At 35.2% G+C, this 14688-nt stretch overlaps 1 protein-coding gene across 1 annotated transcript; it reads right to left on the bottom strand.

The window, feature by feature from the left end:
• Window positions 1–2688: 2688 nt before the first annotated feature.
• On the bottom strand, window positions 2689–14028 carry meis3 (myeloid ecotropic viral integration site 3). The gene is made up of 13 exons (XM_073817745.1): window positions 13754–14028; window positions 13309–13404; window positions 11294–11433; window positions 10559–10733; window positions 9360–9410; window positions 9221–9271; window positions 8722–8871; window positions 8523–8631; window positions 8173–8318; window positions 5432–5508; window positions 5153–5211; window positions 4949–5035; window positions 2689–4854 (listed from the first exon to the last, which is right to left on the bottom strand). Exons 2-13 carry the CDS (start codon window positions 13318–13320, stop codon window positions 4664–4666), a joined length of 1248 nt encoding a protein of 415 aa, XP_073673846.1. The 5' UTR covers window positions 13321–13404; window positions 13754–14028; the 3' UTR covers window positions 2689–4663.
• Window positions 14029–14688: the final 660 nt, after the last annotated feature.

Raw genomic sequence — 14688 nt, 5'->3', positions numbered from 1 at the left:
GACTCTCCTCCTCACCGTGCATTCGGACGATATAGGCACACATCCTTTTCCAGGAAGATTTGTAAAATATTCTGTTGATTGGAACTTCTTAATTATTGCCCTGATGTTAGAAATAGCTCTTTTCTTACAGCCACTTTCTATTTTGTGAAGCTCAACAATCTTGTTCTGCACATCAGAACTATATTCTTTGGTTTTACTCCTTGTGATGGATGATTAAGGGAGTTCCTCATAGTTATAATCTTGCATGACAGGAAGTCATGGCTGGACAATTTCATGCTCATAGTCATCCTGGTGTGCTAAAACATGTAAATATGAATATACTTCAGAGATATTTTACTCATAAGAATTTCTAGGGGTGCCCAATTGTGGCCAATGTGAACTAGAGAAAAACATTTATATCATAATGAGATCCCCCTCCCCCCCAAAAAAAATTTTTTTTGTGAATTTTTGAATGAAAGATCAAAAGGATAAATGATGCAGATCTATTTCCACAGCTGTCTTTGCTCATATTTACCAAGAGTGCCAATATTTGTGGAGGGCACTGTATGTAGGCCTACTATGAAAATGCTGCCACAAGGTGGAAGTATTGTACATGTTATTTTTTACTAAGAAAGATATTGAGTTCTCATTGTGTGTTCTAATATTGATTTGTAAACGATAGGTATTTGTTATTTGTCATTTAAGTTTTTTGTTTTATATTAGACAGCAATATATTTTCCTTTTTTTAACCACATCTTATCTATTTCGTGAACAGACAACACATAATAATCACCCTTAGACATGTTCATCATACATACATTATACAATTACATTTGAAAGAGCAAAAACAGGAGACTGTGTGTAATAATTCACATTCTTTCTTTACACTTTGATATATACACTGCAAAAATGCTTTTCTTACTTAGATTTTTGTCTTGTTTCCAGCCAAAATATCTAAAAATTCTCAAATCAGGAAGGTGTAAAAATTATTGTCTTGTTTTCAGAAAAAAACAAGTCAAAATGAAGTGCTTAAAACAAGCAAAATAACCTGCCAGTGGGGTAAGAAAAATAATCTTGTTTTTTGTTTAAAATAAGATTTTTTTTCTTACCCCATTGGCAGATTATTTTGCTTGTTCTAAAGGAAAAACGTACTTAATTTTGACTTGTTTTTTTCTGAAAACTTGTCTAGAAAATCAAGTAATTTTAATTTAAGACTTTTTAGATATTTTGGCTGGAAACAAGACAAAACATCTAAGTGAGTTTTGCAGTGTAATATCACTTGGCAGTACATTGTGAACGGTGCAAATAAACGCACATGCACATAATTGTTAATACATTGTTTATATAGAAAAATCCTTATTCAAACAGCTAACAAAAGCCTAGAGGAACCAGGTTACAAGCCCTATTATGTATTCAGACATCTGGCACTCAGTCGAAATTTAAATATTACAGTCTATTAAGCCATTTCATTTCCAACAACATCTGAAACTTAAGTCATAATTTTGTAATAAACAATCATGCATTTTTCACTCATGCAATGGATCATGTGTAGATACATTCAAATAATCTAGCAAAGGGCATAAATTAGATATATGACCTTCTTTTGTGTGTCGCTGAATACACAGACGGTTAAAGCCTGAGCTATTTAAAGACTAAACATAGCAACAAAGAGGAGCTGGCTTTCAAATACACACATTCTGAATTTGTGATGCTTTGATTGACAGCTTTGTAAGGAGTGTGAGCTAAAACGAAGTTGCAGTTAATGGAGATAAATAGAGAAGTGCCGGTGGCAAAATGCACCCCAACACTTTCAAACCAATTATTCTCTACATTAAACCAACGGATGGATCATTAACAACCTGCCTGGATTTTTCCTTTCTGTCTCACACACACTTTCACACTTCTCTTCAGTCACAAGCCCACAATGCATGTATTATTTGCAGCAGCTTGTTCACGACAATTTTGCTGATATTGTGCTGTGAACGGTGACGTATAATTATAAAGTGGAGCTGCTTGATTGTGCACCATCTAAATATGGTGGTAATATATGACAAAAGTGATCATTCATTACAAATGTAATAAATTAAAGTTTTGATTTGAGCATGGTTGTGTTGATTTCCCATATCATTTTTTAACTTAAAACATTAAATAAACCTGCCATGTAAACATTAAGCTTTATTCATTTGTCAAATATATCTTATCACATTAAAGAAGAAAATATATTCATTGCAACATTTATTATATAGAATGCTTATATGACATTACACTCAACAATATTGTAGTGTTTTCAGAATTACACTGTAACTGAAAAATGACAAGCTGATATAGATTCTGATACAGATTTTTCTTATCAAACTTAAATTAAGCAAAATCAGTGTCTTTTCTACTTGCTGGACAAAACATTAAATAATCCAAATAAAAAATTGTAATACAAAGGAAAAGGAGTAGAAAAGCTAATTTATGGCCAAAAAAAAATAGGAAAAGAAATTAAAGTGGAGGGACTTGGGTGACCTTAAGGGGTCAGAGAGATAGGCCTCTTCCTGTTAACCCTTCAATGAACTCTGACCCCTGCTGCAGGCTGAATCTATCACACAAGGCTGGATGGCATGTATGGGGGTGTACATGGAGCCAGAAAAGTACTGATGCATGAAAAACACTTTGGCAGAGATTTGTGATGACAAGGAAAGTAAAAGCCAACCCACATGTAGAAACTTTAATTTATTTTTTATTTTTTTGTCTGCAGTTTCACTTTTTGATACCTTTTAAACAGAGATACAATATATAAAAATTGCCCCCAAAATGCTAAAAACAACAATTGTGATTTTATTGAATCAGTTGAAATTTTGCTTCTCAAATTCTTAGTCTTCAATTGTTTCATTGAACAATTATTTGATCACTTTTTCATTTATAGAGTGGGTTTGTTGTGCTTTATCAATATGTCTGGGTTTAGAAATGCATCTAATTAAATATGCATTACTCATTAGTTACATTGACTTTAAATTCCTCTTTAAATTTTTAAATGGCCAAAGGAAACATTGTGTCAATGCTTGAACTCAATATTTTGTTGATAAAGTGATACCTTAAATCATATCATCATAAACACATCAACAGTCATATAATGTTTTAATGCAGACAGGGGAATGACAAAAAAGAGCTTAGGTTTCCAAGATTGATGTCCATTGCTTTCCAACAAATCTCCAAAAGTACTGTCAGAGATTCTTGTATTCATTAATACACTGGTACTGTGATAAAATTAGACAAATTATTGATGATAATGTGAGTCAGGTCCTTTAAAGCAAACCAAAAAATGTGCCTGTCGGGACCTCAGCAGGTAAACTTTCACATAAACTTCAAATAACTGAAGAACATATTCACTTCTTTATCAAATCGAGATATTCAAAAAACGTGGCACTCGGATTATTGTCACTTTAAAGTTTTGGAGTAGCCGTAGTTCTGACACAGATAAATACAAACACAATTTTAACAACAAAACAAAATTAAATTAAATAATGTGTAAAACTAAAAGTGAGACTGACTTAGCAGAACTGAAAGAAATGTATATGGCCCTCAGCTAGGAAGATAAAGACTCTGACTTTTTACGGGTGAATCTCACAAAATCTCTCAAAATAGCCGTTTCACCCCAAAATCAAAACAAGAATGATATTTTTCTTCCAAGAATTAGGAATTCAAAAAAAAAAAAAAAAAACATCCAGACACATTACAGCAGGAATTTTCTGGAAAATGCAATTCATTGTCATGAAAATAATATCATAATGCAAAATGTTTGCTAATTCCTCTCTATAAATACACTCTTAAAAATAAAGGTGCTTCAAAAGCGATTCCATAGAAGAACCATTTTGGGTTCCACAAAGAACCATTCAGTCAAAGGCTGTTGAAAGAACCATTTCTTGCTTACCTTTTTATAATCTAAAGAACCTTATTTGCAACAAAAGAAAAACTTTTTTATGAACCCATTTAGACAAAAAGGTTCTTATATGGCATCGTGAAGCACTTTTATTTTTAAAAGTGTAGGTTTCTTTTGCAAAATGTCTTTTGATTTTGGGGTGAAATGTGACCTGGTTTCGTGAGCTTCACCCTTACATTTTATTAACCACGTTCAGCAGTTCGGTTCTAAGGATTTGGTGCAATTGTTCATCTCAGAAGACTATTTCAGGACTGAGGAGGTATATGCATATGTGTTTTTCCGTTTGTGATCCTCAAGAGGGTTTTCGAAGGCAAGGCAAGAAAGGCAATGAAGGCCTTAATGTTAAGATTAAGGAAGATTTCAGCTCACCCCTAAGGCCATAGGAAGACATGGGTATATCAATCAAACCCAGCAATGTGCATAAAAACTAGTAGATAGATGTATTAAGTAGAGTGCATTCAGAGCATTGTCATGAGGAGATCAGATAGTAATGAATGTTGATAAATGGTTAAGGAATGTAACAAGTCTGTCAGGCATTTGCGACGGGCATTGCATGGGAGCTGAGTGCATAAAATGGACATTTTGATACATTTGTGATGCCAGGTCAGTGCATTTAAGACATTCTCAGAGTCATTATGTGTCGACCGCGGTGATGCCCTGAAGGTTTGGTGAGAATGATGGGCTGTGGTACTGCAAAGTCAATTTACAATGTACCCTTCCATCCCATTTTCAGCGCACCCTCCCCTGCTCCGCTCTCAGTTAGTGGGCATGTATGTCAAGGCCTTGTCCTATGAGGGGTTCAGCGGGGTGGCTGTGGGGCGGTGGATGGAGCAGCATGGCAGTGTGGGGGCCGGGGTAGGGGTGCAAAGATGGGCCGGCGTGCGAGTATCCCGGCTGGGGTAAAAGGGCCCCGGGGTAATCTGTGGGCAGGGATGGCATTCCCTGAAGTCCTGACAATGGAGAAAGAGAGAGAGAGAGAGTCAAACTCAGATAACAGGTATATCATGGTAAATAGGTTTCCTTATAAAAAAAAGCTGTTCTCACCTGCTGTCCTAAGACCTAAATGAGACTGTGCATCTAACCCATATCCTCCTAGAGCTGCCCCCTCTGGACTGTACGGAGCACTCTGGCCTGAGGAAAAACACACACAGATTTGTGTTATTCATGAATGTTCATTTACCATACAGTAGGAATGTAAAACAAGCCATTGCTAAACAAATACACAAATCCAGTATAACTTTAGTTCACCTGAGCGATTTGATTGGTCAATCATTGGCTGGACTATTCTGCGTCTGGCATTTATAAACCTAAGGGGAGACAGCAAGAGCATTTTTAGGTTAGAGATTAGAACAAAAGAAACACGTTATTATAAATGAGAGTATTTGAATCAGTTTAAAATGCAGAACCAAAATGTAAATGGAAAACACACACACATTAAACAGCTCATTATTTTAAGTAGGTGAATATGATGGCATGTAATAAGAGAGGTTGATTATTGGTAAAAAAAAAAAAAGAATGATTACTAACCAGTTATTGACCTGCAGTATAGTGAGACCCGTGTCTTGGGAGAGCTGTTTCTTCTGTTCCTCAGACGGATATGGATGCTGAGAGAGGGGAAAAAGGTAACACACAATCATAAGTCTAAGTTAGTGGTGTGACTTTTGTGAGAGCACAAAAATACATAACTGTATTGTTATAGGCAGTGCTGGGGGTTACCTATTCACATAATCATTCGTTTTTGGAAGAGTAGCAAGTGGAATTTGCACCATTTTTAGAATGACTTTTTCAAGCAAGTAGGTTTTTTCTGCAATAAATAACTATGTAAAATGTATTTGTAAAGGAACAAAGTCCTTAAAGGAAAAGTTCACTTCTAGAACAAAAATTTACAGATAATGTACTCACCCCCTTGTCATCTAAGATGTTCATGTCTTTCTTTTTTCAGTCGTGGCGAAAACATTTTTGACGAAAACATTTTAGGATTTCCCTCCATATAGTGAACTTCTATGGTGCTGGCTTCCAAAATGCAGTTTCAATGCAGCTTCAAAGGGCTCTAAATGATCCCAGCCGAGGAAGAAGAGTCTTATCTAGCAAAACAATCAGTTATTTTCTAAAAAAATTTACAATTTATATACTTTTTAACCTCAAATTCTCCTCTTGCCCAGCTCTGTGTGTACTCTGTGTGGTCCGGTTCAAGACAGTTAGGGTATGTTGAAAAACTCCCATCTCATTTTCTCCTCCAACTTCAAAATCATCCTACATTGCTGTTTTACCTTTTTTTGTTACATTTACATTTACATTTATTCATTTAGCAGACGCTTTTATCCAAAGCAAGTGATTCATCCTAAGGAGGCAGATCAACATAGGAAGTGCTCAAAAATACCATATATTAGGCGTTGTTAGATGAGTAGAGGCTAGAAAGGGAAGATCAAGAAAGAGAGGAGAACAAAGTTTTTTTTTTTTTATATTAATATTATTGAGTCAAATAGTGTCAAATAGTGTCAATTTTGTCAAGGGTGTTTGATCAGTACTTTTGCAATTTTGAAGTTAGAGGAGAAAATAGATGGGAGTTTTTCGACATACCCTAACTGTCTTGAACCGGAATACACAGAGTGCACGCAGAGCTAGACAAGATGAGAATTTGAGATTAAAAAGTATATAAATTGACTTTTTTTTTTTTTAGAAAATAACCGATTGTTTTGCTAGATAAGACTCTTCTTCCTCGGCAGGGATCATTTAGAGCCCTTTAGAGCTGCATTTAAACTGCATTTTGGAAGTTCAAACTAGCAGGGAAATCCTGGAGGGAAATCCTGAAATGTTTTCCTCAAAAAACATAATTACTTTACAACTGAAGATAGAAAGACATGAACATCTTGGATGACAAGGGGGTGAGTAAATTATCTGTCAAATTTTTCTTCTGGAAGTGAACTTCTATTTTAACACTAGTTATTGCTGTGCATCCCTCAGGTCATCTGAGAATGCTCTTTAATAATATCTTTATTCACTCAAGTCTGTTTGTTACCCGCATTATTACCCACTTTGTTTTTATTGTTTATTATTAGTAACTTCTGGATCTTCTATCATTTGTGACCCTGGACCACAAAACCAGTCTTAAGTCGCTGGGGTATATTTGTAGCAGTAGCCAAAAATACATTGCATGGGTCAAAATTATTGATTTTTCTTTTATGCCAAAAATCGTTTGGAAATTAAGTAAAGATCATGTTCCATGAAGATTTTTTGTAACATTCCTACTATAAATATATCAAAATGTAACTTTTGATTAGTAATATGCATTGTTAAGAACTTAATTTGGAGAACTTTAAAGATGATTTTCTCAGTATTTTGATTTTTTTGCACCCTCAGATTCCAGATTTTCAAATAGATGTATCTCGGCCAAATATTGTCCTATCCTAACAAACCATATATCAATAGAAAGCTTATTTATTGAGCTTTATAAATTTATAGATTTATAAAAGCTTTATTTATTTATGTATACATCTCAGTTTTGTAAAAATTTAACCTTATGACTGGTTTTGTGGTCCAGGGTCACATTTGTAATTAAAGGAGCATCATTAGTTGGCAATTACCATATGCTCACTGTTACATCTGCATGCTTTGCTCAATTCAGCTGCGCTCATCTACGCAATATTAATTTGCCTAATATTACCATATTAATATTAAGCCATGGCCCTAATGGTTAGAGAGTCGAACTTGTAACCCAAAGGTTGCAGGTTCGAGTCTCAGGTCCGGCAGGGATTGTAGGTTGGGGGAGTGAATGTACAGCACTCCCTCCACCCTCAATACCACAGGTGACTCCCTTGAGCAAGGCACCGTACCCCCAACTGCTCCCCGGGCGCCGCAGCAATGGCTGTTCACGGTGTGTGTTCACTACTGTGTGTGTGCACTTGGATGGGTTAAATGCAGAGCACAAATTCCTAGTATGGGTCACCATACTTGGCCTCACTTCACCTCCTTTCCTTTCCTTAATCATCAAAGAGTTCAGAAATTCATAATTCATGGATATTAACTTGAGATGGTCAATAAAGACCATTTTCATTCAATTATATATAGCTTTTCCAAACCTTTTCCTCTGTTGTCTTTGTTAACTTTCTTCAAGCTCAGTTTCCTGTTATTTGTTTTTCCTGCCACCAATTCTAGCACCTAATGCTACTGTTTCCCTCAACCCTTATAAAAATATATCAAAATAACCATACTTGTTAAATGTTCAAGTATGCTTTTAACTGTAAATGAGTTGTTTTTTTTCCCCTTACCGACAGGTGCTGGAAGAGCCAAGCTCTCATAATGTTTGTTGCAACTTTGGGAAAGATTCCTCTTTTCTTGTTGTTTCGCCTGTCTCTATCCGTTTCATCTTCCTCTCCCGTGCTGGGAGATGCCACACTTCCATCCAACCCGTCACCTGACAAGCATAACAAAATATCTTGTTGGATTGGATTGCAAATGCAAAATTAACTGTTTTTATTTCCTAGATGATAACAAGATGCCATTGTTGAATTAAACATGCAACATTATAGCATTCATCACTGCATATAGTTTACACAATCCCTACTTCACTATAGCACTTAATTTAGATTACAGCTATTGTGTGTAAAATGACAAGTACCAGCATCGCTGCAGTTTTCTGCGCTGTGTGAGGTGAGGCCACAGGAGGCACTGGGGGTGCCTGAGGGGGTCGACATACAGTCATCTGGGTCTCGTAACCAAGACTGATTCTAGATCAGGAGAGACAGACAGAGTCAGACACACACACCCAACAAGTAAGAAGGAACAACTAGCTACCTGATATGTGTCTACTGACTTACTTGTTCTGACAGATTGGTGCAAGAGCCAGTGAAATCTTCCATGTCAGATTTGGATCCACCCTCACGGTCCTCCAGCACCAAATCAGTGGGCATCTTGCCTTTTAGACAGGTGATGTACCGATGGCAGAAATTATCACAGAGGTCATGAACCTATAAAAGACAAGTAAAGATGTCAGGCTCATTGACGTATATGAAGATAAAAATTCATGGCATGTTCATGCTGCTCTTTCATGTACAAAAAAAGCTGAAAGTAGTGTGAGAAGAACATGGTGTCAGTTTTTGACATGCCACTATTGAATAAATGAGATCTTATGAAGGAAAAAAATGAATAAAAATATAAAAAATATAAATATAAAATAAAATAAAACAAATAATAAATAAGGTGAGTGAATTATTACAGGAATAAAAAATGTGTTATGATTTTTTAGGATATGTTTCATGATAATATGAGGGTAAGCTTTAAAAACACTTATCATTTTATAAAAGGGAAGAGACATACCTTTTCTAGCTCTAATAGATGAAACCGTAGAACTTGAATGGCCTGGATCATCTGTGCAAAGAGATCATATTGTTAAAAATTGTTACACTCTTTGCAAAATTACATGGAACCACTTATTTAAAACCTATGTATATCTTACCAGATTATCCAGTTCTGGATTCGATGAAAAGATAGGTTTCTCTGATCGAATCTAAAATAAATAACAGAAAAATCATTATTTAATGATTTTAATGTTTGATGCTTATGCAGTCTGCAGCACTGCAATTTTTCTAGGAAAGCAAAAAAGACACTACAAGACAAAAGAATGTTGTCTTTGACATTTTAACCCCCCCCCCCCCCATTTTTGAACACAGACGTGAAAATGCACTACAACTTAAATTGTTATAATTCATGAAATTTTTTTAACTACAGACCTAAGGTTGCTCTTTTTTTAAAGGATACAAACATACCTCTGCAGAAGTGAAATCATTAAAAAAAAAGTTACAGAAGATAACATTTATTGTAAAGAAAGTTATTTTTAAAATTATTTTTATATAAAATAAATATTTGTACAAAAAAGCCTCCTGCTCTTTTGTTGTAAATTAATCTATTACTGTTCCTACATAATTTGTGACAAAAAAACTGTGGTAAAATATCTATTTTACCTTTCCAACGATATATGGTTTGTCATAATTAGATTAGGATTTAATTGTAATATAGTAAAACCGTCCTGCTAGCAGGATGGTGACAGTTAATGGGTTAAACTAGTGTTTAAACAGTGTTTTACTTTCTTTGTTTCTTTGTCATGCCACACTGAAAATAAGGCTTATCTTAGTTAATATTTTTGTGTTGTTTTTAGTCAAAATATCTAAAAATTCTTATATTAAGATGCATTTACTAGATAAGCATATTTTAAGAATATTTTACTTACCCCACTGGCAGATAATTTTACTTGTTTTAAAAACAATGCACTAAATTTAGTTTATTTTCCCCTGGAAACAAGACTAAATGTCTTACATCATTTTGCTTATTTAGTAAATGCATCTTCTTCTTAGATATTTTCACTAGTATCAAGACAAAAATACTAAGTAAGACAAGCCTTTTTTTGCAGCGCAGACATAAATCCTCTAATTAAAATTGATAGTTATAATAATGTCTTTGAATTTCCATTCATTTATTCTACTTTTTTATAAGTCTGCGTCCTGTTTTCTATCTCAATTCGGCTTCAATTTATATGTAGAAATTGTATTGGAATTTAAAAGGCATAAAGGTCAAAAAAGGTCATAAAGGCACGCAGCACAACGATCTTCGGTCTTGTAATGTGCTTTTGGCTTTAATGTGATTGGCTTGGTTACTCACTTGTTTGGCAAAGGCTGCGATATCATCATTGAATGATTCAGAGGAGCAGACGTCACTGTGACTGGTCATGCCAGGGAGGTGGGCGGAGTTTGACATGGAGGTGGAGTCTCGTGGTGAGCAGGTGGCAAGTTCACACTTTTCAAACACCAGAGCCAGAAGTGGAAACAGAGGATGACTGCAAATAAACACACATATGCTCAATGTAAAAAAAAAAAACACTGCAGGGTAAGAAAATGCTACATGGCTAATGCTGCCTAGTAATGATTGTTTGTATGCAATAAAATAATGAATGCCATCACAAATGTCAGAACTACTCTGGATGTTCTTAAAAGGTATATTGTGTAATTGTTTTGATGTTATATCCTTTCTCAGCTTAATGTGGATAAACGACTATAAGTAACTGCTTGTAGGTTGACGTTCCCTCAAATTGCAAATGCTATTTATATTTGAGTAGCCCAACACAGTAACACTGGCTCGACCAATGCAGTAAGTTTGGGGCCGGAATAATAGTTCATCTGACCAATGGGATTTTTTTTTTTTTTTTGTGAAACAACCGTTTTATTTAATTAAAATAAATATTTAAATATTTAAAATAAATTTTATTTTATAATCATTCATATTCATAATTCTCCCAGCAAAAGTAACCAAGTTCTGAAGGCAATACATATTAACACATGCAGTGCTCATTCATGTTTCGTGGGAGGTAACAGATGGTTAAAGTAACCAGACTCTCACCCATAGATCTGGTCCCGATGGTGTTTCAGGGAGTCAGGCACAGTATGGCCGTAGTGAGGTGGAGGAAGTGACCTCATGGCGTCCCTGTAGTCTCCCACAGGCATGACGTCAGAGCCTGGGTACTGCATCAGCTCCTCATACTAGATACAGAGATGTGATAAGACACATTTAAAAGATAAGATTCAGCCTTATGTTAGTGTGGGGGTATGTGAGCTAGCGAGAGGCTGTTTGAAGTCGCTGCTAATTGTATCTCCTCCTTAATAAACACTGGTTGCGGGGAGGCTTTGATGTGCGATTTTTCAGAGCGCCAAGCAACATTCACCCAGGGACATAAACTCCAAAGAAAAAAACTTTCCAGCTGATTTATAATTAACAGGCTTACATACAAATACATAAAGTCATCCAGCTCTCATTTAGACTAATTAGGTGCTTTTACAGTCAGCTTTCTGATTAATGCTGCAGTCAGAAAAACAACACAGAAGAAAAAGACTCAAAAAAATGTGAAATCTGACTGCACAATAACAAATTTCATTTAAGCCATTTCCATTGACTGCTCACCTCTCATTGAGAAGGAAGTTGTATTAATCATTACTAATAGCATTACTTAATGTAAGCCATCTCTGCGATGTGCATTTTAACTAAAAAAAAACATCTTTAGGTCCTGTAAACAATGAGGGATTTTCTGTAGCATATAAACTCCATATTTACATGCATGACATTCTTATATCTCCATATGTGTTCTCATTATGAAACATTGCATTTGGCTCTGAAGTTGCAATATTCTGATACTGACGATTTTTAAAACATGTCCAATAAACATATTGACGTAAAACTAATAAATTCATACAAAAAAAAGACATTTTGAGCTAAAATTATAAGTAGGCCTATTGTAAAGATAGACAATGTACAAATTTAAAAATATGCAGCACATATATAACGCATAAACATGCAGAACATCCATGTGACAAATTGTTAGTACTTTAGCACTTTATAATAACTTCATTTAAGTAAGAAAAACTTGCTTACAAGGTAAATAGCTTAAATACATATATGAACATTTGTGAACAAAAGTTGATGATTTTGCTTTCTACTGATGGAAATGTAATCCAACAATATCTTTTTAATCACATAATGATTATTATAGATAAACTACAACCAATTCAAGTTTTAATCAAACTAAATATAATTAAATATAAACAGAATGTATGTACGTATGTATGTTGCAGCGTTGCTTTTTCTAAATAAATGAGTGATGAATGTTTACTTCACAACCTTTTGCAAACATCATCTCAGAAAATATACATAAACCGACTTATTTTATAGGACCCGCCAATATATTTTTTTATTGACTGCAAAGTTTTATTTTGAATATAACAGGCTTTTACTAACAACAAAAACACCAATCAGTGTCAATTTCACACATTAGATAAAATAGCTTATATTTCAGAATGAACAGACGGATGCCAAATTAACAGGATCATATCTACCATTTCTAAGTAGACAGAAAGCAACAAGAATTTTTCATTTGGCCGCTCACTGTAGCACAAAAGTTGACCTACTTACCGACTTCATCTGCCTTTCTAGGGCCTGTATGCTATTTTCCTACACTACTCCATCTGATGTTTGCCTTTTATTGCTTTTCTGAATACATGTAATTGTTTTGAATAAGGATCAATCTGAGCTAAGTGTATAACCACTACTATAAAGCCTACTTTTTACTATTTGAACGCACATGAACTAATTAAGATTAATTAATACATAATGGAATCATGTTTATTACTAACTAAGAAGTTGGAATGTAAGTTATTATAAAGTGTCAGCCAAAAATCTAACAATTACAAAATAAGATTTTTTTTTTTGATTGTAGACTACATGCTGCTTGTAGGCTACATCTTAATGGTCATCTTAGCTTACGTGCTAAACAATGTGTGTTTAATATCCAGATTATAGCATCCTTTGCATCAAAGTAGCAGAAAAAAATGGATCTGGAAAATAAAGGGGAAAACAGGACCTACCCTCTTCTCCATGCGATACGGAAGCCGAGCTCACACACTCACTGACGGATGACAACACACACCAGAGCGGCAGATAAGACACACTCTCTACAAGAACTAAAACATAAAAAAACATTGAAAAAACTAAGCATGCATTGTAACACAAACATGTACTGATAGCATATTCATATTCCGGTCCAAAAGCATTTGAGGTTTTGGGGCATCATAAAATAAATGCAAGCACATATGAGAGTAGTGGATGAGATTGCTTTTCACTTTAAAAGTATCCACCAAAATAACAGCCCAAGTGTAGAGTGAATGAGAAATCCTTTTAATATTACTCCGAATACACGCATACTATATGAATAACAAATTATTTTATCCGTGTGTAAATGTTGTGTTTATGGAAATTGGTTTATATTATGGATATACTAGGATATGATGAGCAGACGTAAAGATACCCCACCTTAATAAGAATGTAGCAGCAGAAGCGTGGACCGGGCCGAGTATCCAGCATTAGCGGCGCGTTTGAGATGATGTCGCGTCCTTTCCGCTCTATCGATGTCCATGAAGCGACGCGTTGGGCTCAAATGCGTCTCTCCACAATGAGCGATGAAGCTTTAAACCAGAGAGAGAGAGATGGAGACTGGGAGTTGTTTAGGGGGTCAAAACACAACGGGGTCTCTCACCCCCACCTCCTTATCACACACGCTCGCGCATTACAAACACACATACACACACTCGCGCATTACAAACGCAGAGCCTTTCGTTTTATCTGAAGGACGCTCTCCTCCTCGCTCTCTCTCGCTCTCTCGCACACACACACAGACCGTGCTTACCGAGTTTCATCGTCGCTATTCCGGTGTAAAATCATTTTGTCTGATTATAGGTAGTCTATAATGTGCAATCTGGAGGAGATCTGTTTTGTGGCATGCACCGGGTTGCACTGATAAATTTACCCACATGCGTTATTCTCCACTGCATACGCGTCACGTCATATGCTTATTGTAGATTTATACCACATTTTAAAATGCATTGGATTAAAAAAAATATATTAAAACAAATGGCATCTTTAAACACCTTTTCTCAGAACTAACTTGACTTCTCAGCCATGTTTGCATATTAAACAGCTGGCGTCAAGATGATTTTATAGTGTATGAAAACAGTTACTATTAAGTTTTCATGGGTAACAAAAGAATTGTTCCATATACAAACCAAAATGTGTCAAAATCTAATCTCTCCTAAATGTATTTGTCCTCATTGTAAATAGGGGGAAATTAGTATTACACATGATCACCACCCTCCTGAGGGGACAGTAAATGTTGTCTGTGTAAATATATATAAAAGTGTTGCATAAAAATGAATGAATGAATATATAAGATTAAAAAACATAAATAATTT

The sequence above is a fragment of the Garra rufa genome, chromosome 14 (genome assembly GCF_049309525.1).
Source record: "Garra rufa chromosome 14, GarRuf1.0, whole genome shotgun sequence".
Taxonomy (NCBI): Eukaryota; Metazoa; Chordata; class Actinopteri; order Cypriniformes; family Cyprinidae; genus Garra; species Garra rufa.
Note: the sequence above shows the minus strand (reverse complement) of the source record. Positions and strands in the feature narration are given on the sequence as shown.